Source organism: Chaetodon auriga, chromosome 21 (assembly GCF_051107435.1).
Source record: "Chaetodon auriga isolate fChaAug3 chromosome 21, fChaAug3.hap1, whole genome shotgun sequence".
Lineage (NCBI taxonomy): Eukaryota > Metazoa > Chordata > Actinopteri > Chaetodontiformes > Chaetodontidae > Chaetodon > Chaetodon auriga.
The window spans coordinates 20,820,160-20,841,426 of record NC_135094.1 but is presented as its reverse complement, the minus strand read 5'-3'; the positions used below and the strand labels follow the sequence as shown (position 1 = coordinate 20,841,426).

Below are 21,267 nucleotides of genomic sequence, written 5' to 3'. Positions count from 1 at the left end.
AATTGCAATCAAGACTAGACCCGAGGATAATTCAAACAGCCAACACAATGAAATCTGTGAAGTTTACGGTGAAACTGACAGCTAACAGGTGCGTCTGACAGCATTGCCGTCACTTTGCATAACCTTCTCAATTATGGGTCATACTTTGGATGTCAGTTATTTACAGGAACATTGTAACCAATAAGTAAAACGAGTAAATATTTACAAAAGTAAACATCATTGTGCTGCACTTCAGAAGAGTGGAATACAACCAAATCTGATGCACGCATTGCTTGGATCACCATAGTAAGTTCACCAGAGTGAACCAAAGCCTACAGCTTATATTGCTCAGAAGGAACAGGACTTTAGACTTTTGATTGACAGTAAGACATACCAATGGGTTCTCAAATATTCCTCACTCAAACAGAGAAATGTAATGTTGCCACAGTGCTGTATGCTGCATAAAGAATTCCTGAAATAAAATGTCCACCTCCTGCATTTCACTGTCGTTTCAGTTCCTAGTTTGTGTTAAAGGGCAAGAAATATTCTGTGTCCGACATGATTCTGATTAACCTCACTGAGTCTTTCCTAATGACAGTGGTGTAATTACCTGCTGGATGGAGCTGGGAATGCTGAGGGTACCTTTGTTGGGGTTACTTATGGTCATGATATTAACAAGTTGATGCTGGAATTACAATTATTTGGTGAAAAAAAACGAAATTTTCCAGATCTTTCACACTGATCCTAGAACTCCCTGAAGAGTTCCACTTATTGGTTGTTCTTGTTAAGCTATTTGTATTTGAGAATGGAAAAGTCATTGTGCCTCCTGCAAGAACCACTCATATGAACGAATTTGTTCTTAAGTAATTTTCTCATATTTAGAATATTCTCTTAGGGATAAACTAAACTGACATGTGGACCAGACCTGTTGTACTGTTTTAAGTCAGAAACAGATAGCCTGCCTTTCTCCAAAGGGGACAAACACTTTTGTGACTTGATTATAAAGTCATAATCTGAAGGAAAAAGCTTAAATGTGTTACCAAGTAACTTCTTCTTTTTTAAGAATAATGTGAATATATGAATAAATTTCTTCTCTGCCTCAGCTGCTGATCTGACACTTTTCTTTTGTTCTATTCTCACATGGTTCATGATGACTTTTTCATGTGATTTTGTTTTTTTCTCCGTAATGGATTTGACTTGAAATGTGCCGACTCGACTCACTTTCATCCACTAAAAGCATTTTGATCATTAAAGAAGTCACAAAACCAGAGTTTCTATTGTCCAGAAATTACCAGAACTTGCTGCTTTTTTCCCCACAACAGAATTAAAATTTTCACAATCAAATGTCAGGATGTTTTTTTTACAATTCGAATATATATTTGGATTTAGAATATTCCTGGACAGCCCTACTGCCAGGAAGTTTTCTCTACTTTTTTTTTTCTGCATATACTACCCCTCAATGTAGGCGGGATTCTTAGCTCACTTCACATTTCCAGCAGCTAGGAAACAACACATGGGCGTGAGTGATGATTCAAGTGATGATTCTCTGACCAATCAGTGGTCTGCAGTGTCTTCATGTCATCTTTTAGTCTCAGCTCAGCTCACTTGGAACCTTGACTGACTCTTAAGATTATGTGATATGGATGTGACAAACAAATCATTAAAAGGGAAAAACGTGAACTGCATGAACAAATGAGACTCATTGATTATTTTGTTATTACTTTCATACCATGACATTACATTAATTGACATAATATCTGACTTTTCTTGTTTTCGGTTAGCTTACAGAATAGTCAAAGCTTATTTATTAATTTGTCAAAAGCTTTTATAGATCATACTATATTATCAGATATTGGTATTGGTATTGAACTTAACTGGTGTAAAAACTCTCTGCTTAACAGGAAATAATATGTCATTTGTAAAGGAACCAACTCATCATACCATCACATACAGTGTGGGTTTCCACAAGGTTCAATTCTAGGTCCTCTTTTATTTCTTCTATACGTCAATGATTTGCATTTAATATCAAAAATTTGTGCATTTTATATGCTGAAGATACCAATATTTTCTTTCAGATAAAGATGAATATAGGTTGATAACTTGTACGAACAATGTTCTTGATAGGATGGCTATCTGGTGCAAATGCAATAAATTATCCTTTAATATTAAAACAAATGCTTATACAAGTTTAAAAATAGAGCCCTGTCAGATCATCTTCACCCTCCTCTCATGAATAATAATGCAATTCATAAAATGCTCACTAATTCTAGCTCGAATGCTCAACATCAATAAGTACTTTTGTATTTCAGTTTCTTAATAATTCACTTCACTTTTCCTTTCACAGAGTCTTTGTAACTAGGTCTCAAAATTCACTGTTGTCACACCAGGTCTACTGATGTTTATAGTCAGTTGTACAGAGCTAGCTATGGCCAGTTTTCAGTTAGTAACAGAGGTCCACTCATATGGAACAGCTTGTCTGCTTCACTTTGCAGTCACACCTCACTTTCTGACTTTTACAAAAGATCTTAAATAACTTCTCTTAAGGGAGTACAGCACAGTGCAAATGAGGTATGATAACAGGGTATGGAAGCAGTGTAAATACATGTAATTGTAAAACTTGGTTTTATCTCATTTTCAATCAAGAAAATACTTGAAATAAAGAGTTAAACTCTTTATTTCAAGTATTTCTTGATTGAAACTTGTTTTTTCTTCTCTTCTTAGATATTTTAAAAATACTTACATCTGTAAATTTGTGGCAAGCAAACCAAGCTCTCTTTATTTTCAGTGTTAGGTGTGTGCACCACAGATAATACAAAAGTACAAATACAAAAAACAGACCCTGAGGCACCAATCAGACATCAGTCAATTACATTTAGGTCTGTGTGAGATCTGCTTTTCTTTTTTCTGACTCAGGAGCTATCAGCATTAAGAATGCATATGGCAGGTGAACAGCCATGAGTTCTGATTGCAGAGTTAAAGGGAAGAGGGACACTTCATGATTGGCATGCTCTAATGTCCCCTCCTTGTCTATTGTGGGAGTCACAGCTGACAGGAGAGCAGGATAGGATTGAGCTGAACGGGCCACCATCTCCACTCTCTGCGCACCGGCCACTGAAACACACACTCGGGAATGAGTCTGAGTGGGCCTAATTATGCTCAAATGCTGTGGTTCACTGAATAGAATTAACTTTCAGCACTGACCTAGTTTAAATGCTTCCTGCTGTTTGTAAAAATAGAGGCCAAGAAATCCCTCAGTGAACAGCATCTTTAGCAATTTGTAAAGCTCTAGGCTGACATTTCTTGTTCATTGTAATTGTAGTGAGAGTGCATTGAAATGTAAATGAAAGATTCTGAAAACAAAACCAAATCAAGGGAATCCCCTGGCCAAGTCACCGCTGCAAGAGAAATCCATAGGAATGATGCAGTCATCCCAACAGCATCCATCATAACTGTATAATATATGATGCCAGTTTGATTAGAGAGCCATGGGCCCGTGGTGAACTAGAGCATGCATAAAGTGCACAGCAGGGGAACGAGTGACAGTCACCACAAGCTGCATGCAATCTGTACTCCACTGTTTGAAACCTTCAATCCATTAGACTTATTCTTATTAAATAAGTATTTTCAACCCAATATTCTTAAAAATACAATGCAAAACATCATTATCAGGAGTCTTGTTGGCCCCATATTAAAGACACTGTTGCCACTAAGAAATCCCTCCATCCACATCTATCGTGGCTGCACTACCCTGTCACATTTAAAGCCACTTGACCGTATGAGTCTACCATTCTGTTTGTCTAAATTTCCTCATCATGTTTGCATTATGCCTGTGCTGCACATGTTAATCTACTTTGTCTAAAATCATTTGTTGATGTGGCAGCAATTTTCAGAATGTGCACTGCATTACAAATATGATATAAATTATCAAAATATGTGTTTGAGTCTGTGATTGCAAAGTTGTCTGTTGCATCTGTTGGAATGTTGTTCATTAAAAACCTGAACTGCATTTAAAAAAATGTGTGTGTGTGTGTGTGTGTGTGTGTGTGTGTGTGTGTGTGTGTTTGTGTGTGCGTGCGTGTCCTGTGCTTTCTTCCCTCAGGAGATGTTTGAGAGACTTACTCTGTAGGCCTATATGTGAATATACACAGTCGAACTGTTACAGTACTTTGCTATGGGAACAGCGAATTTCAGGTTGTTTGGAAAAGAGAAATATAGATGAAAACAAAAGCAACATGTAGGAAATCCAAAAAGCAGCAATGCATTTCTTCATAAAATAATCAATCCAGTCATTTCTTTACATTATGGGTACAGGTGGCTACACGGTATCCTACAAGTAGGCTACCAGAGGAATGATTAACCATATTCAGGCTTCTGTTGGAGGAAAATCATCTCGACGCACTACATGCACATTGCATTTGCTGAATACAGTGTTGCGTTTTAATATTGGCTCCGTTCTTTTTGACCTACATATCTAAATAGCATCAGTCATGTTCAGATGATCGTCATAGGAAGCCCACTTTCATTTGGGGTGATCTTTAGTAATGGATCTTTGGTGATTGGTAGACACAACCACATCAGACTACACGCTCAATCAGCTGTAGTGTTGTCGATCGGGATACAGACGCGGCTCTGAATGAGAAGCATGCACCATCAACCCACCTCTACAAAATAGAAACAGGGCAGCAGGCTGACACTGTCTTTGGTCAGGATCCCCTTCACTCTCGCAGACATGGTCAGGCCTCCAAATATCCAAACTGATCCAAGATGTGACGACGGAAGAATGGCTGAGCTGTGTCGGGATCAGGAGCGCTCCATGCCTCTGTGTGCAGCAGGATGCTCAGGACAACAGCCGGTTTGTATCCAGCCCAGACTCCCGATACCCAGACCTCCGCGGCCCTTTAGCTCTGCTCGTCAGAGGCTCCGGGCTTGATTCTGTGCATGCCTCCCGATGAGCTGTCAGGTAGAAAACGAAGCCACAGAGACGGAGGAAGGAGGAGGAGAAGGAGGAGAGGGAGAGAGGCGCAGGCGCACTGCTGACACTCACAGTGAATGGATCAAACTGAGTCTGCACGCAGAAGTGTCAGTTTCACACAAAACACAACAATTTCAGCAGTGACCCTACATCCTGTCAGCGCGCTCTGGCACAGGATGGCACACATGCAGGTATCATGACCTCATCGTGACGTGCTCCCATATCCGCTGGCCTCTGTCACGACCAGGTAATCTCATCTGTGTTCCACTATACCAGCAGTCGTTGTTTGTGATTGCTACGCGGCAGAGATGAAAGCAGGATCGTATATGGCACTAAGGTTCCCTTCTGGGTTCCGCTCGTCTTCAACAGTGAGGTTAGTAGCGCCACCATGCAGCCACATACAGGCCAATGTCCAAAGAAGTATTCGCATCAAGCATCATTCACCACACAACAGTTTTCAGTATTTGCCAATTAATATTTCAGTTCTTTTATCTCACAGCTTTTTATTATTCTTTCATTTAGAACATTTGTTCTAAAATAATAATAATAATAATATGTGGACTTGTCCAGTTGTAGAAAGTAACCACATTCACTCAAACACTGTACTTGGGGGGGATATCCAACACTTGGATGTGTTTTTTAGCCTTCTCCTAATTTATGCATGTGTATTACTTCACCTCTAACATCTTTGGAATGCTCTTTGGTCTCCATTTTCACACCTTTCCTTCACAGTCTGACCATTTATACTGAAACTTCAGCTGTTACTTTAATGTGTTACAAGTGGAGGCCAGTTGTAAGAAGTTGTGTCCTCATGTGTCCAATATTTCTGTGTAAACTTGGAGCTTTCAGACAATCGGTGCATACATAGCAAACTGCATATTTCAGCTATTTATTTGTCTTCAAATATTTTCTTACATTATACCATGTCACTTCAAAATAATACATTTTACACTACATTACTTTTAAAATGAGAATGATACTGTAGTTTGTTGTCTGGTAGAGACAGAGCGAATACTCTGACTGACAGCGTAATGTGATCTTAACTTAAAGTAGAAGTTTGGTAACAAAAACTGTTTAAATTAATAAATATGTTTGCCAACAGCCTTTTTTTCCATGACTAAGATGAGATGATGACGAGACAGCACAGATGTCATTAAACACTAACTGTGACCAAACTATAATCAATTCACTGTCAGTTTTATTTATATAACGTTAAGTCACAATTGAAGTTGTCTCAGGACTCAACAGTTCCTATGAGCAAGCACTTTGGTGAGGAAACACTTCCTTTATCCTTTATGGTAATATGCAATATTGTTGCTGAAAAAAGATGAGCCAAAAACACAGTAAAAAATATGTAGATCCAAAGGGCTATGTGTGAATGTGAACAAATGACTGATATGGTTTCTTGTGCGCACAGTCTCTTCTGTACAATGTCTTTTGACTAGCAAAACAAAACAAAACAAAACAAAACAAAAAAGGACAATAATCAGCATGTCTGTAAATGTGGCAGTTATAGCCAGTTGGCTAATTTTCAATCGCAGTCTTTTGCCAACATGTTGTTTAACCAATGAAGTGACAGATTAATAAGTACAAACGTAAGACAATAAAATGCTAGAATGACAACACAACAAAACACAACCAACAGGCAAAGGACAGGATAGGACAGAAGACAGAAAAGGACAGAAATCATGTAGAGCAACAGGAGGAAGCAAAACACTGAGGCAGCAATACAATGAGCACATGCAGCTATTCAAAGCAGTGCAGCAGACAACAGACAACCCACTGACAGTATCATTAACTTCTGGTAAGATTTGATGATATATACAAGATGTGGTTTGATCAATCTATTCTACAGTGTAGAAATGTAGAAATCTACAGGAGTGCCTTAATGCTGATCAGATTCCACACAAATATTTGTGAGCATGTCAACTATATGATGGTTTGTTAAATAATATTTTGAACTTCGAGTTTTGAGTGTGTGTGTGTGCTGTGATGAGAGAAACATCATCATCAAGCCTGCGGTACAGTGTGAGGTTTAACATCTCAGCTTTGACACAGTAGCTGCCTCCCAAGGTTTCTTCGCACTGCTCTATGACTGCTGGCCTGGTAAATGGACACCACATGCACAGTAGGTCTGTGTGTGTGTGTGTGTGTGTGTGTGTGTGTGAATACGACTCTTGTTACTACTGCTGTAACAGCCACAGATAGACAGGTGTAATGCTGCCTTCATGGTCCACTGTAAGTTGCAACATCTGAAATCTCCAAGTCAAAAGACACCATGTTGCATATCAAACTTTAGGTCAGATACATGTGTCTGGAGCTAAAGCAGAAAATACAAATTATTATGAACAAATGTTGAGATGGAGTCAAAGCTAGGGAAGGTAATGTAAGGTAGGTTAACTATTTTCCATTAAAACTCTTCAGAGGTTGACACCACCTTCATTGGGCTCATCAGTGGGGACTGACCATATGGTTATGTGGGGCCTCACTTCAAAAACAGCGTGTAGAGTCCATACTAAAAGCGTAGGTGTGCACAAAAGCCAGAAATGGTTTGTGCCAAAAAAATAATCAGATTTACAAAATTGTGCACACCCACACCTGCAGGCAATGTTCCCTATATAAATCACAGCCCACCTGGAAATGTGCAAATGTTTTCTGCTGTCTGCACTCCCACATTCAAGTATAAAAGATAAATGCAAAGCACCCCTTGAATGTTGATGCATAGAAATGAGTGAGTCAGAATGAGAATATATTTACAGCAATAACACTGATTGTGTCTGGCAGCCACCGTGCTATCTCCAGTGTGCTCTGTGCGCCTGACAGCACAGTTGTGTTCACTGCAGTGATTTTACATACAAAATATACAGCTAAAATTGTACTCTGGTGATATATGCACAGCACTAGAAGATATTACTGAAAACTGCTGACAGTGTTCTGCAGTTCTTTAATGCTATGGTTTTTTGAATTTCATCATTTAGTGTAGTTAACATGGTTGAGGTGAAAACAGCTCAGTATAGTCTCATTTAAGGCTTTCCTGAATCCTGCAACATCCCACATCTTGGCGTCATCCTAACATTGAAATAGCTGTGGTGCGACTCACTACTGTGCATACACAACAGTTATAAATGAGGCCCCTGGTGTGGACAAAAAACTTTGAGCTCAACACTCTGCAGTGGAAATTGTGGATAACAAAAAGAACCTGCCTCCACCCAGCCACCTCCATCACCCTATGTGACTCCCCAGTATACACTGTGGAGTCCGTCTGCTTCCTTGGCACCATCATCACTCAGGACCTCAAGCAGGTACTGAACATAAGTTCCCTGACCAAGAAAACACAACAGAGGATGCACTTAATAGTGCACTTCTACACTGCCATCATTGAGTTCATCCTCACCTCCTCCATCACCATCTGGACGCTGCTGCCACTGCCAAGGAAAGGACAGACTGCTGCGCATCATTCACTCTGCCGAAAAGGTGATTGGCTACAATCTGCCATCCCTCCAGGACCTGTACGCCTGCAGGAAAAAGTGTTGTCTTTGCACACCCTATCCTCTTCACCTGAGCAGCTCTGACAATTTTTAAACAGATATTTTTAGATATTTTTTCCAGTAAATTTGTATTTTATATTTAAGATTCTTAAGTTACAGTACCTGTTAACTTTCCATTTCCATTACTCTGTTTATTGTAACCATGATGCATCAAAATACCAAAACAAATTCCTTGTATTTGAAAACCTACGGAGTGATTAACCTGATTCTGAGCTGTTTTCCGAAGTCTGCTCTCATTTTCCCGTCCCCCCTTGCCTTCAGCTGTCATACATCATTCCTGTTCAAAACTGCTTTCTACCTGACCTGTTCACCCTCACGAACAAACAAAATCCCTCTTTCTTTTTTGCATGAATTTACTTAAGTGCTTGCTCTCAAAGGCTGCTGTTTGTTCTGTAGTTTATATTTTACATTTTGAAAGAAATGCAACTACAAAAACTCAGTATAACTCTAACTAATAAATTATTTTAGAAAACAAGCATGAAAATATAAAGGGGTTAAGGAAACTAAAGTAAATATCTAAATACAATAATATAATAAAATGCTTAAATTAATGAATGAATATATAATTATGTGACTATGTATATCAGCGGCCATAAAGCAGCCACAAAGAAGGAGAAGGCTATGAGAAGATAGTTAAGTATTTTCAGATAGTTAACAACAACATCAAGTCAACATCAAATTGAGGTGTGGAAGACGAAAACATTTTTCAATAGAACAGCTTGTAGGATTGCTAGAAAGGCAAATCAAATCCCACTTCAGGGCGATTAGCAGACTCTGGAGTGGAGTCAAGTCAAGAAAACCTTTTGTGTGTCCTCAACACAAAATTCAGCATCAGAAGTTTGCAAAAGAGCATCCAGACAAGCCTGATCCATTTTGGAATCAAGTTCTGTGCATGGATGAAGTTTAAGTGGAACTTTTTGGCTGCAATGAGCAAAGGTATCCTTATGTAGAAAAGGGTGCAATGGTGTTTTGTTTATTGCAGTTGATTATTGCCCACTTTAGAGCTGGTTAAGTCTTTGAAAATGAAATGTCAAACAGCTTTTCTATTTGCATTTTGAAAATGAAAAAATATAATGCTATTGTGGAATTACATTTTCAAACTTACATGAACATTTTAATATAGTCCCATTTGGGCTTCCATACTCCTGATATTTTTTAACTATTACATTTTATTTTATGTCATATACAGTATTTATGTTGCTTAGCCTTTACTCCCTTTCACATTATTTCCGACAGTTGTGAAGGCAGCATTCACCTCAGCCCACAACAGAGCCGCGCATGCGCCTGAGCAGTGGAACCCCCTGTATGCGCCAGCAGGATCTGACAATTAAAACAACGAAGATGCGGAAAAGTGTGAGGAAATAAGCCGGAAGCTACGGAGCTGGTGTAAGCTGGTGATGTGACAGTAGCAGACACAACCGGACACTGCTGTCACGACCTGAAACTGCTGCTGTTTAGCCGGCTGATAGTCCAGAGAGGCTGAAAACTCGTGGAACTGTCCAAGGTAGGAGGCTCTCCCCCCGGTGTCCTTTAGCTGAGGAGCTTCACAGCGGACCGGCGCGCACAAGCAGGAAGTGCAGCCATGTGTCACACACCGTGAAGCGGTGTCACACAGCTTTAGCAAACCCTGGTCTGCGTCAGATCAAACAATAACTAAACTAGAACCAAGTTACCTCTCATTCTACGTCCCAGACACCTCCGCTGAACCTCAGCAAGGTGAGCCACTTCTTTACTTGCAGTTCCACAAAAGTTGGGACGCTGTGTGAAACCTAAAACTAAAAACACAATGCCGTCATTTGCAAATGAATGTTTACCAGCAGTGTTCCTGAGTCTATGTATTAATATCCTTCATACAATCATGTGCTCACAAAGTGCTTATCTTCACTCCATCCTTGCTTGTGACTGCGCCTTTCATATCCAATCATGATACTGTCACCTTTTACCAATGAGCCTGTTTAGCTGTGGAATGTTCCAAACAGGTGTTTTTGGAGCATTCCACAACTTTCGCAGTCTTTAGTTGCTCCTCTCAAATAGTTTGAAACGTGTTGCTACTGTTACTATCTCAGGAGAGTAACATTAAAACTTGTCTTTTAAAAGCGACATTGCTAATCAGCGTAGCAGTGTCCTTTGCCAAAGAGATGCTGATATTAATCAATGAAAGCTGAATATGGAGAGTCATCAGTGAGCCAGTAATCAGTCTGTACAGTTGGTGATTTTAAACAGTTACCGTTCCAACTCTTCAATTACTTCTTTGCTGTTGCGTTTTAGCACAGAAATCCTCAAGATCACAGTCAACAGAACAACCAGTACTATGAAATCTTCTTTAACATTCAGTTATAAATGCATTGTTTAAAGACAGACAAAGGAAATAGAACTATGAATTGACATATTTGATTAATCAGTTTGCCATATTTTTTTAAACTGATTAACTAAAAAAAATGTTTTAATAATGCATGCAGCCTTGATCTGTCTTTTGCATTCCTTCAGCAGATTTATAGTTTCTTTATAGTTTCTGGTGGGGATGTTATGCTCGAAGACATCACTCGACACAGATTTGACCTTTCAAGGCAGAAGTATAATGGCAAGATGTTTCCATGCCTCGCTTCACCATGCCAGAAATTCACAAGTCTGAGTCCAGCCATGACCACTGTTTCCCTGCTCTCTGCCTTGACTAACAAAAAAAACTAGTCCCTTAAATAAAACCTACTGAAGATTCTGCTTTACCAAGACCGTCTTTGACGGAGCGGTTTCTTCGGACAGTCTCACCTAAAACAGGTCATGACAAGATCTGTACATTAGTTACAATAGCATGAACTGTTTGAGTTGGGAGTGCTGTGCATAATCAATCCATCAAGGAATTTATATTAAATTGTATTCTGATCTTAAAAAAGGGAATAATATTTAAAATCGATAATTCTTTGTGGGTTTTATTTATTTTTTTCCTCAAATTAGTGACTTATATTCCCAGTAAGGGGAATGTCTACATTGTCTGTGTAATATATTAGATATTATGATATTTTGGAAATTTGTCTTTAGGTTATTTGACTGTTTCAAAACTCTCACACTATAAGAAGTTCAAACCCTGCCTTCTCTCACACCTCCACACACTTTTTCAGTATGTGTGCTGGATTTGTGTGCAGCGATGGGCCACATGGGCTGTGATAGGTGTTCAGAATGCAGTGATGTATTCAGATCCACACGGGTCTGTGACGATAGGCTGGCTCTCAGTGACTTACTGTGGTGCTGTTTGAAGAGGGCTGGCAGACTGCTGCTCAGCTTGATAAAGGTCACTGGAGTTCAAGCTGGATGCGCATGCTGTGCTGGGCTGTAAATACTGTGTGTGTGTGTGTGTGTGTGTGTGTGTGTGTGTGTGTGTGTGTGTGTGGGGGTACTCAGAGTGGATTGCAAGATTTTGAATGCCATCGTGATCTTCCCCTGAGTATCCACAGGTCCTTCTGATGTTTGTCACAGATTGACTTTAGGCCATCTTGGGCTTTCCAGGGTCTTGTGTATCATTAAATCAAATCATCAGCTTCACTGGATGTCATGGCCCAATAACAGTTTGTTTCCAGGCGTGCTAAGTCCTTTATAGGCCTGACTATTGAACCTCATTAGAATGTGTCCGATATTTGTTTTTGTTCTGTTTTTCAAAACAGTTTCAAAATAATTTTAGATTTGCCGAAGTGAGACGTTACAGAGGCAAATATAATTTGAAGTCTAAACATGGTGTAGAACACCTACCATGTAAGTCTTTAATTGTAGAATATTAACTCGCACCAGGTTCACAAAAAACACAGATGACGTGATCTTTGTTGAAGCAATTCTTTTGGTCAAAACACTGTTATATCTGAACATGATGATGGTCAAAATGACCTAAATTAGACGTAAATTGAAATTAAATGGAATTCTCCTTTGGTGTCCGAGCAAAGGCGATGTCAGTATCCTGTTAAATTATGGCCTTTTCATATCGACCTCTAACTAGCTGTATCGATTATTGCCGCATTTTTATATCTTACATTTTGTTTTTCTTATCAATGTTCCAAAGGGATGTAATCCTCATTAAATTTCTGCTCATTCTAGTAGTTTTGTCATGGTCCTTAATGTCTCTCTATATTGTGCTGCTACACGAACACATTTTGAGTCAGTGTGGCATCGTGACCACAGCGGTATGTTTATACTGGTTTGTAATGAATTACCTGCTCATGCGTGTTCAGCACAGCAGACTGGACGTTAGAGTTGAGGTCATGTCCTCTGTTTAATAGAACATTCCTGCAGTGAGCTTGGACACTGACTTGGTCCATCCAGAGACAGTACTTGTGCTCTGTGTTGTATATATAATACTAATGTACCAAGACAGAACAAACACAGTGTATTGATGTTCATAAATGCAAGCAAGACCTGCTGGTTTAGTGGGTTTTCAGTTGACCAAGACAAATCGTAGTCTTGGGTTTGAATCCAGTCCAGAATCTTATTGTGACCTCCTTTTCTTTCCTGTCTGTCACACTTATCCTCAGTCTGTCTTTTTTACTTGTCTGTTATTCTTTCTCTGCAGTTCTGCAGTGCTGATAAGAAGAGCTCGTCAACATGCCTGCAAAACGACTCAGTAGGAAAGAGAGAAGGAAATTGTACACCTCACTGGCAGGAGAGGTAAGTTTCACAGAGACAGTATGAGGCGATGCATGGATGAAAAGTTCACTACTTCAGTTCATTTCACCGGGTTTTCCTGTGAAGGAGATGAAATCAGCATTATTTATGTGCTTATTGGAGTTGGTGATGATTTAGTGCACACCTCATGAGCCGTCGAGCACAGTGGTGCCTGAAGAGTGTGTTTGGTTTGGTGAATAATTCATACAGCTCAAACATTCAGCTCATCAGCTCTGCAAACTGTGTTTTTTAGTCACAGTGGTGCAGTTATACAAACCATCATTTCCTGATTTTTGGTTTCCTTCAGTTTGTTGAGCGGGTCCTTGTTAACCGTAATGCCATCTAAATGTCCGTTTTAAAAGTTTATTTCCATTCACATTTCCCAAATTGCTGATTTCATGAGGGATATTAACTGCAGACGGACTCACTGTGAGCAGACTTAGACCTGCCTTTGGAGCTGAAATGATTTGCAAATTACTCTTATACTAAGTGTTATATAGTTAGGGGTTAGACCTAAGCCTCTTACATGAAGGAGTTTCTCCTAACTCAGCCAGTGAGCAGCTTCTTTTAGCTGTAGGATGGTTCACCAGTATGGCTTCACCTGTAGTACTTCTTGAAATCCCAAGGTGCATTTTACAAAAAATAATATTCTGTCGCCATCTAGTGACAAGAGAATCTAATCACATGTCTCTGCGTGCAGCAGACCAAGCATTAAGCCACGCTGAGATTCCTTTACTTCACCATATTTAGAGGCTTTTGAAAGGATTTTCATGAGACTGATCATCAGGGTTTGGACTTGAAGTGATGATGAAACACGGTCAGAGCATCCTCAGCTCCATAACATTACATATTTCAGAGGGAAACAGAGTGTGTGGTATGGTGCAGTTTGTAGAGAGATAGAAATCAGATCCTTCAGATCTGATTGGATTGCTGCTTTGGGAACACTCATAAAAAGAATTACAGAGAGATATGGAGCTGTAGGCCTCACTGTTGACCTCCAGTGAAGTGTTTGGTATCTCAGACATAAGCAAATGGAGTAAACCACAATAATAAGAGCACAATAGTGCCTTTATATCCTACAAATGCATTTAGAGGATATAAAATGGTAATATTGGATATAATCATTCATTGACATATTGTCATAAATTAGTCCCCCTTACTCACTTGCCACAGTTCCAACACTGCCCTGTAACACCCAGAGGTCTGTCAGGGATAGATACCATGGTATGAAGGGTCTGGCCAAAAAACCTGACAAATCCTCAGCTTTCACAGGTTCCAATCAGAAATGTCACCAGCCACAGGTCATATCATCTTTAACTAATTAATGCCAACTCTATGAGTAACGTGATGACGGGCCAAAATGAGAAGTGTCAGTTGTCAGTTTGTGATCATTTGTGTGGGAAGAAGCTCCACGCTGTAACACGACTATACAATCAGAGTGAACTGAGTCTGTCTGTGGTTCAAACAGCTGTGTAGAAAAACTGTCAGTTTCAGTTAAATTTTCATTCATATCAGATCAATAATTTAAACATATCCACTCAATAGTTTGGAATCAGAACCTTCAGTGCTTGGGTCAAGTAGCTCAAGTACTGAAAAATAAGGTGCATCAGACACGTATTTGAACGGGCATGTCATGTCCTGCGGAGTATATTGTTCTGTTTAGTATGTAGAGGTCAGTAGTAACGAGTTGTTTCAAGTAACTTTAGTTTGAGTAGTTTTAATGCAGAATACTTTTTACACTGGACTTTTATTATTTTTATTTATTTAGAACAGATGTAGAGAAACAGTCGTCAAGCTCAGCTCCATCAGTTGTAACCATGACAGATGTTAGTTAGCTCATTGGAAGGTATATGCTGTAAACTGCTTTAGTGCAATGGAGTGTTGAGCTGCAGGCACAGTTTAAACACATCTGCCTAAACTCCCTCTGTGGACTATATGTTGTAGATGTTGAATGAATTCAGATTGTAGATTTTGGCTTTTTTCATTTCATTCTGTGCTCAAATCCATTAAGAAGTAGACTTAGAGAGGCTGACACTGGGAAAATGAACCAGAAAGCTGTTGCATTGAGACCAGCACATGCTGAAGGTAAACTGAGACGTTACAGTGACTCATCCTTTGTGATATTTCTTCCGAAATGTCACCAGGCTCTTATTTAGTACAAGTCTTGCTCTAGAATATAACAAAAATGATAAAAGAGAAAAAAAAAATCTTCCTTTTTACTTCCCTCCTTTGTCATTTTCTACTTTTGAACAACACTCATTATTAATGCATAGTAACCAAGGCGTGAACTGCACAGTGTCTGAGAAAAGACAGCAGTGTAGAAGAACAGCTAGACAGCAGAGAAAGTCACAGAAAGGGACACCGAGTGAGACAAATGAAGCAGGAAGTCCGAACTGTGCTTGTGTCTCATCCTCTCCCAGGATGAGCCAATCACGCTCGAGTATCTCCATGGCTTCCACAAAGGACATCATCACTTTGATCTTCCTTAATTGGCCACAGTTGTCCATATAAAAAATGTGAAAATCAAGAAGTTAAAGTACTGCAGTTCCATCTTTTACTTCAGGAAATCCAGCAAGAAACTCTAACCATGAAGGCAGATGACCTGACAACTGAAAAAAGGAAAACACACTAACTTCACGAGAGAGGGAAGACTAGAAGGACAGATGAAATCCACAATCACAAGAACCGGAAAGAAAGGATAAGTTCGCTGTTATTCTTTGTATTTCAGTCTGGAGAGACATGAGAAAACAGCATGGGTGCATCCACGTCCATGATCCCGCACCTGTGCTGGTCACATCAAAATGAGGGGAATGGTCCAGAAGGTTGTTGGTTGCAGAGCAGTTTATTCAGGTCGGAAATGTACATCATTTACATTTAAACAAGGGTAAAGCCCGCACTTCTGAATATACACTACAGATATTTGGATTGGTTAAGCGAGATGTGTGGTGGTGAAGAGGAAGATAACCTCCAAAAATAATTAGACTTTCTTTAAAAAAAAAAAAGGCGACTTTAAAAATCTTTATTGTCAAGCTGTATTGTATTGATTTTGATTTGGCTGATCATTAATTGAATTTGGCAATCAAGATGGAAAGCAAAGGTAAGGAAATAAGACGAATGCTGTGAATTGTGAATATAGTTTTGTTAAATATTGCAAGAAGCGCTCCTTCTGTCTTTCTGCACTGTTGGTGTTCCAGGTTGGATTCAGCAGAGTCCTCTTCCAAAGCACTGCACGTGTGTGACTGTGAGACTCATGGACAGTTGAACAGTTCAGACAGAGATCTGGGTGTGTTGCACCTGTAGAAGCTAATGTAGCCTAGACCCAGCTAGCCTCAGTGTAGGAAGAGGAATAATCAGGACGTCATGGTGACAGCAGTTATTGATGGAGAGAAAGAAAACTTTGGCTCTGGGCTGTCTCAGCATGATAAAACCTACATGACTCACATTATGTCGATGAAATGCCGCTGGCATAACTGATTCACCTCAGGGTGGATGACCAGAGAACTAAAAAGGAAAAATAATAATTCTCATTCATTTAGAATTCCTTTTAATTAATTTTGACTTATTTTGCTATAGTTACTTGCAGCGTAATATAGACCTAGAGTGGTGTTTAAACTTTCAGGGCTGTGTTTCAGGTGTGCTGATATACAGCCGTAACAGGGCTTCAGTTTACTTGTCCTGTGAACACAGTTGTATAATGTGCTCTGTGGCTGTGGAGGAGCTTTGGTAACTTGACAGACCAGATGGTTTGTTACACAGAGCCATCTGAGAAGTCACCCTTGAAAACTTTGGAGAAGGGCAGGCACTTTCAAAAAATATTTGGCAGGTGATTGGATGAACCATCTGTCTGTCAGCATCTATCGCAGGTTTACTTCACCGGACAAGATCAATGAACAAGCAAAGGCAGTCGGGAGGAGAGCGAAAATATCTTTTCCATGGAGAAAAGCTTTCAGTGCTGTTCTTTGAGCTTCTTTCAGTGAAGACCAAGGTTATTAGAGTTAAACTAAATATTAAAAACAATGAAACTAAAATCTAGGAGACTAGCTGTGCATTAGCTGTAAGATAGTAAGAAATGGCAGTGAAAGTGAAAGTGAGGATAAATCCACTTTTTAATCCAGGAAGTTTAAAAATTAAACTCTGAGGTCTCCTCCTGCTGGTAAATGGCTCCGGAGCAGAGCAGAAGCTATGTGGGGCCAAATAATTTAAAAGACCAGCCATGACAGACACCACCTGTCTAGCTGCCCTGCACTGAGCACACAGCTCTCCCATTCAACATCAGACATGACTCAGCTGAGCACAGCACTGACTGTTGATGAGAGGGAAACCTTGTATTTATATTTGGTCAAACATTTCTGCAGCAGCCAAAAGAATTCTTTTAAAACAGTTTGTTTTTGACTGGCCTGGTGCAAAAGCATACATTACATGCAGGTTTTATATTTTGCACCTTCACTTCAAATTTGAATAATGAATGCCAAATGGAAGGTTGTAGGTCTGAGGTGCACAGACTGGGTGGACATCTCTATGTGCACCTTCTGCTCTGGTACATGACATACCTTAATTTCCTAAGAAACTTTAGAAGATAAGATAGATAAGATAGGACTTTATTGATCCCTTCACTGTGACTCGTTACAGCCCCAAGTTATAAACAGCAAGCACAGTGGCATAAAGAGGTCAAAATGAAAATATAAACGTATACAAGATACAGAATAGAAAAAACAACCATGTCTATGTACATTTGTACAGATTATTAAAAAATAGTAAATGCTAAAGAATCCTGCTGCCATAAAAAAGTACTGTTGCTAGTAGTCTTATTAGAAACTAACTACTAACATGACATGTATTGCGCTTGAGAAAATATTATTTCACTTGAGATGTACTAGGTCTATGTATATGCACAATACTTATGGTTTATAAAAATACAGTTGCTAATATGGATAATATATAATAACAGTAGTGCAAGTCAAAAGTGGGTTATGATGTAGAATTGAGAAAGACATTATCAACACGTTTATCATATCTTTATCTTATCAAAGGAAAGTTGCAGGTCAAGTTGCATTGCCTGATAACTGCCTCTTTAGCAGCTTGTTGGATTGCCTCAAAGGCAGCCAAAAAGACTGATGGTTCTTTTGGATTGGTGACAATGCAAAACGGTACAATATGATGCATATTTGGCACCTCTTTCCCTGTGTAGAGCTGTACAGTGTGATGAGCTCTGAAGGAAACCGTCCATGTGAGAAATGAAATAACCATAGTTGCAATGTGTACCTCTGAAATGGCGCTTAAAGCTGCAGTAGGTAACTTGTATAAAAGTATTTTTTTGTCATATTTGCTAAAACTGTCCCTATGCCCAGACAGCACTACATGAAACATGTAATCTGTGAAAAAAAAAACGGCTCCATTGGTCCCACCCACTGCTCCTGCTGCGATTTGCAAGAATCCACGGCGCCCGACACAAAACAACCAATCAGAGCCAGAGGAGCGTCTGAGGGAGTGTCTGACATCTGTCAATCACTTCTCACAAATGCTGCGAACCGCCCCCTCCCTCCTTTATTGCTGCCGCCTGCTGCTCAGTCAAACAGCTCTGTGAGCAGCGTCAGGAGGCTAGTGAAAGCTATGGCGGAGCAACCTGTAAACCTGTAAAGGACAAACTGCCCATACCACCGCTGCCAACAACGGCATAAGGCTAAGACAACAAATAACCATAAAGCTAATATAGTGATTGCCAAATGGCCACAAATTGGTACAGAGAAGCTGTGTATCCTATTGCATTTTGAGGCAGGAGGTCTATTCACATTTGGAATTAATGAAATTATTATTGAAATTATTCAATTAACATACAAATCAAACAAGATGTACCTAACACATGAAACATTAGCTAAACAACAACACACCAAAATGTTGGTGCCTCCATCTCCCAGATTGACAGCCTGTGAAACTGAGGGGGGAGATCAGGGAGTGGTCTGCCTTTTAACCACTGTGCCAACAGCTTTCAAGTGTTGCATCAATGTGCGTTCATGCACTGCACAGTGATGTAATGGAACTTCCTGTGTATATAGTTTCCTTGGTGACACAAAAACATTAAATATAAAAATCAAATTTGGCCCATGGCCCTTTTCTTCATTTCCTGTTTTTAATTTTAGCATAACATTTTAGTAGGAAAAAGGTCTATGTACTCTACATTCAGTGTAACTGACAACACCATGGTGTTTACAGTAAAGACAGCTTCTGATTTATAGATATGGAACCCAGGTCCCAAGATTAAGAGACAGGGTACTAAACCACTTTCTGTGCCAGCCACACAGTGTCAGATTGGGTTGTGCTGAGCTATGATGTTGAATTGTGTTGCGCATGCAGCCAGGGCTGTACAACTGCACAGCTTGTGATTTCCTCTGGTTGGAACATCTTGACTTGATAGTGCACGGTAGAAAAAGTGGAGAAGTGGTTTCTATCTTGGCCAGGCTTTTAAATTATTCCATCCCCCATAATAATCTGGTGTGGCTCAAGGTGTTTATCCCTCAGAAGTTCTGGCTGTGCCCCCGATGCCCTCCTCCAGAGCTCCCCGGTACTCAGCAGCTCTGTCCTTACCACACCACACTCAGCAAAGCCCTGGAATATTTTCACATCTAACTCACTGAATCAAGCGTTTGTATTGGCCAAAACTAAAGTTGGTGTTTTTTGGAACAATGGAAAGATGAACATGGTTTTGTCGAGTTTTATTTTGTTTCTCTTGAGTTTGAATGAAGTGTGTTTTAAGATCTGCAAGGTAAAATTGTGTTTTCTGTCAATGCAATTTGGTGGCTTTGAGGGGAGTGAGGTGAATTAAAAGCTGTTTCTGGTTAGCGGGTAGGTGTGGCCATCATACCCATTTGTTTTGGTCAGAGATACTGCTGCTAATGTAACATCTACTGGCAGTGAATGTTGTACATAGAATGTTTAAACAATAAAAACTGAACTGGAACAAACAATCTGGAAACTAACTGAAACTAAACTGAACTGAAAACAAAAATTAAAAATGGGATGGATGTCTCAGCCCTTGTCGAGACAGATTTTTCTTTTTCTGTCTGTTGTGATTCGACTTAATGGAAGTAAAATAAATCACTACATCACTGGCAATTGCCTGAATGGAAGTCTGCCATGTAACCAAAAGCATTTTTCATGCCTCTGGTATAGGCTAATGTAAGGTAAACAATACCGAAGTGCCATTTTGTGGGTCTCCTGTAACATTCTGGCATTATTTTGCCAACACCTGCAGGGCATATTCAATATATTCTTTGCTCTTAGTATCCTAAATTCACATCAAGGAAGTAGAACCTGAAAAAGGACAGAGCAATACATCATAAGGTGTGACAATACATTTTGTGTATTTGTAATGGAACACCCACCCACTCCAAGCATCAGTGGAGGAGATTAGTGAGTCATCATCAATGATCATTGTTGGTCATCATCATCATCATTCAGCTCATGTCATTTGTAAACTGAGGCTTCTGTTGGGACTCTAAATGACCAGCAGTGAGGGTGAGGGGGAATAATTGTGTTGTCCACAGTCATTTATGATCACAGACAGTTCTGGCCTCATCAAATATCAAGCTAAAGGGCCTTCAGCATCCACATTTGAATTGTGCTTCATCATATTTCACAGAAACCTGTACAGACAGTGTGAATATTGTTGTATTTATTGTTTTAAATGAGAAAGTCAGTTACAATGGACTGTTGTTGTTCAGGAGTTCACCACTGGAGGGTGCAGCCTGTACATGCAGTGGAGGGTAGGGATAGACACATACATAGACTCTGTGGTTTGTTCACTCCTGATATGCAACACATGTTTGCTTGTATCGACCAGTACAAACACTGATTGACTAAATACTGATACTAAACTATTATTAAACTATACTAAATGATAGGTCTAGTGAAGTGAATTGCTATACACTATCAGTCATCTAAAGTGTACTATAAATGTGGTGCTTCTGAAGAATGGTATTTTTAAATATGCTATACAATATGTTATATCTGCTGGTCTGTGCCACATTATACTGCTGTGTTTGTATGTCTGCTGTGCTATGTTAGAGTATCCTATCACATGCCTTGCTGTAGTATTCAATACAGCACAAAATTAATATACACTGCATT

At 39.6% G+C, this 21,267-nt stretch overlaps 2 protein-coding genes across 6 annotated transcripts in view; one reads left to right on the top strand and one right to left on the bottom strand.

Annotated features, from left to right (window-relative positions):
* Window positions 1-5,122, bottom strand: part of plppr4b (phospholipid phosphatase related 4b) — a 47,643-nt gene extending 42,521 nt beyond the window's left edge. For both annotated transcript variants that reach the window (XR_013079379.1, XM_076761232.1), the window contains exon 1: window positions 4,639-5,122. Coding sequence is in view for 1 of the 2 variants with exons in the window: in XM_076761232.1 (XP_076617347.1) it covers window positions 4,639-4,710 (72 nt within the window). In the remaining variant the exon portion in view is untranslated. The remainder of the gene's footprint in view (window positions 1-4,638) is intronic.
* Window positions 5,123-9,844: 4,722 nt separating this feature from the next.
* The window catches only part of plppr5b (phospholipid phosphatase related 5b), a 139,934-nt gene continuing 128,511 nt past the window's right edge, over window positions 9,845-21,267 (top strand). For 2 of the 4 annotated variants that reach the window (XM_076761181.1, XM_076761179.1), the window contains exons 1-2: window positions 9,880-10,003; window positions 13,052-13,146. In XM_076761181.1, coding sequence (XP_076617296.1) covers window positions 13,084-13,146 — 63 coding nt within the window. In that variant the 5' untranslated portion in view covers window positions 9,880-10,003; window positions 13,052-13,083. Of the gene's footprint in view, window positions 10,004-10,129; window positions 10,216-13,051; window positions 13,147-21,267 lie in introns of those variants that run through there. The other 2 variants (XM_076761177.1, XM_076761180.1) reach the window with 2 other exon arrangements.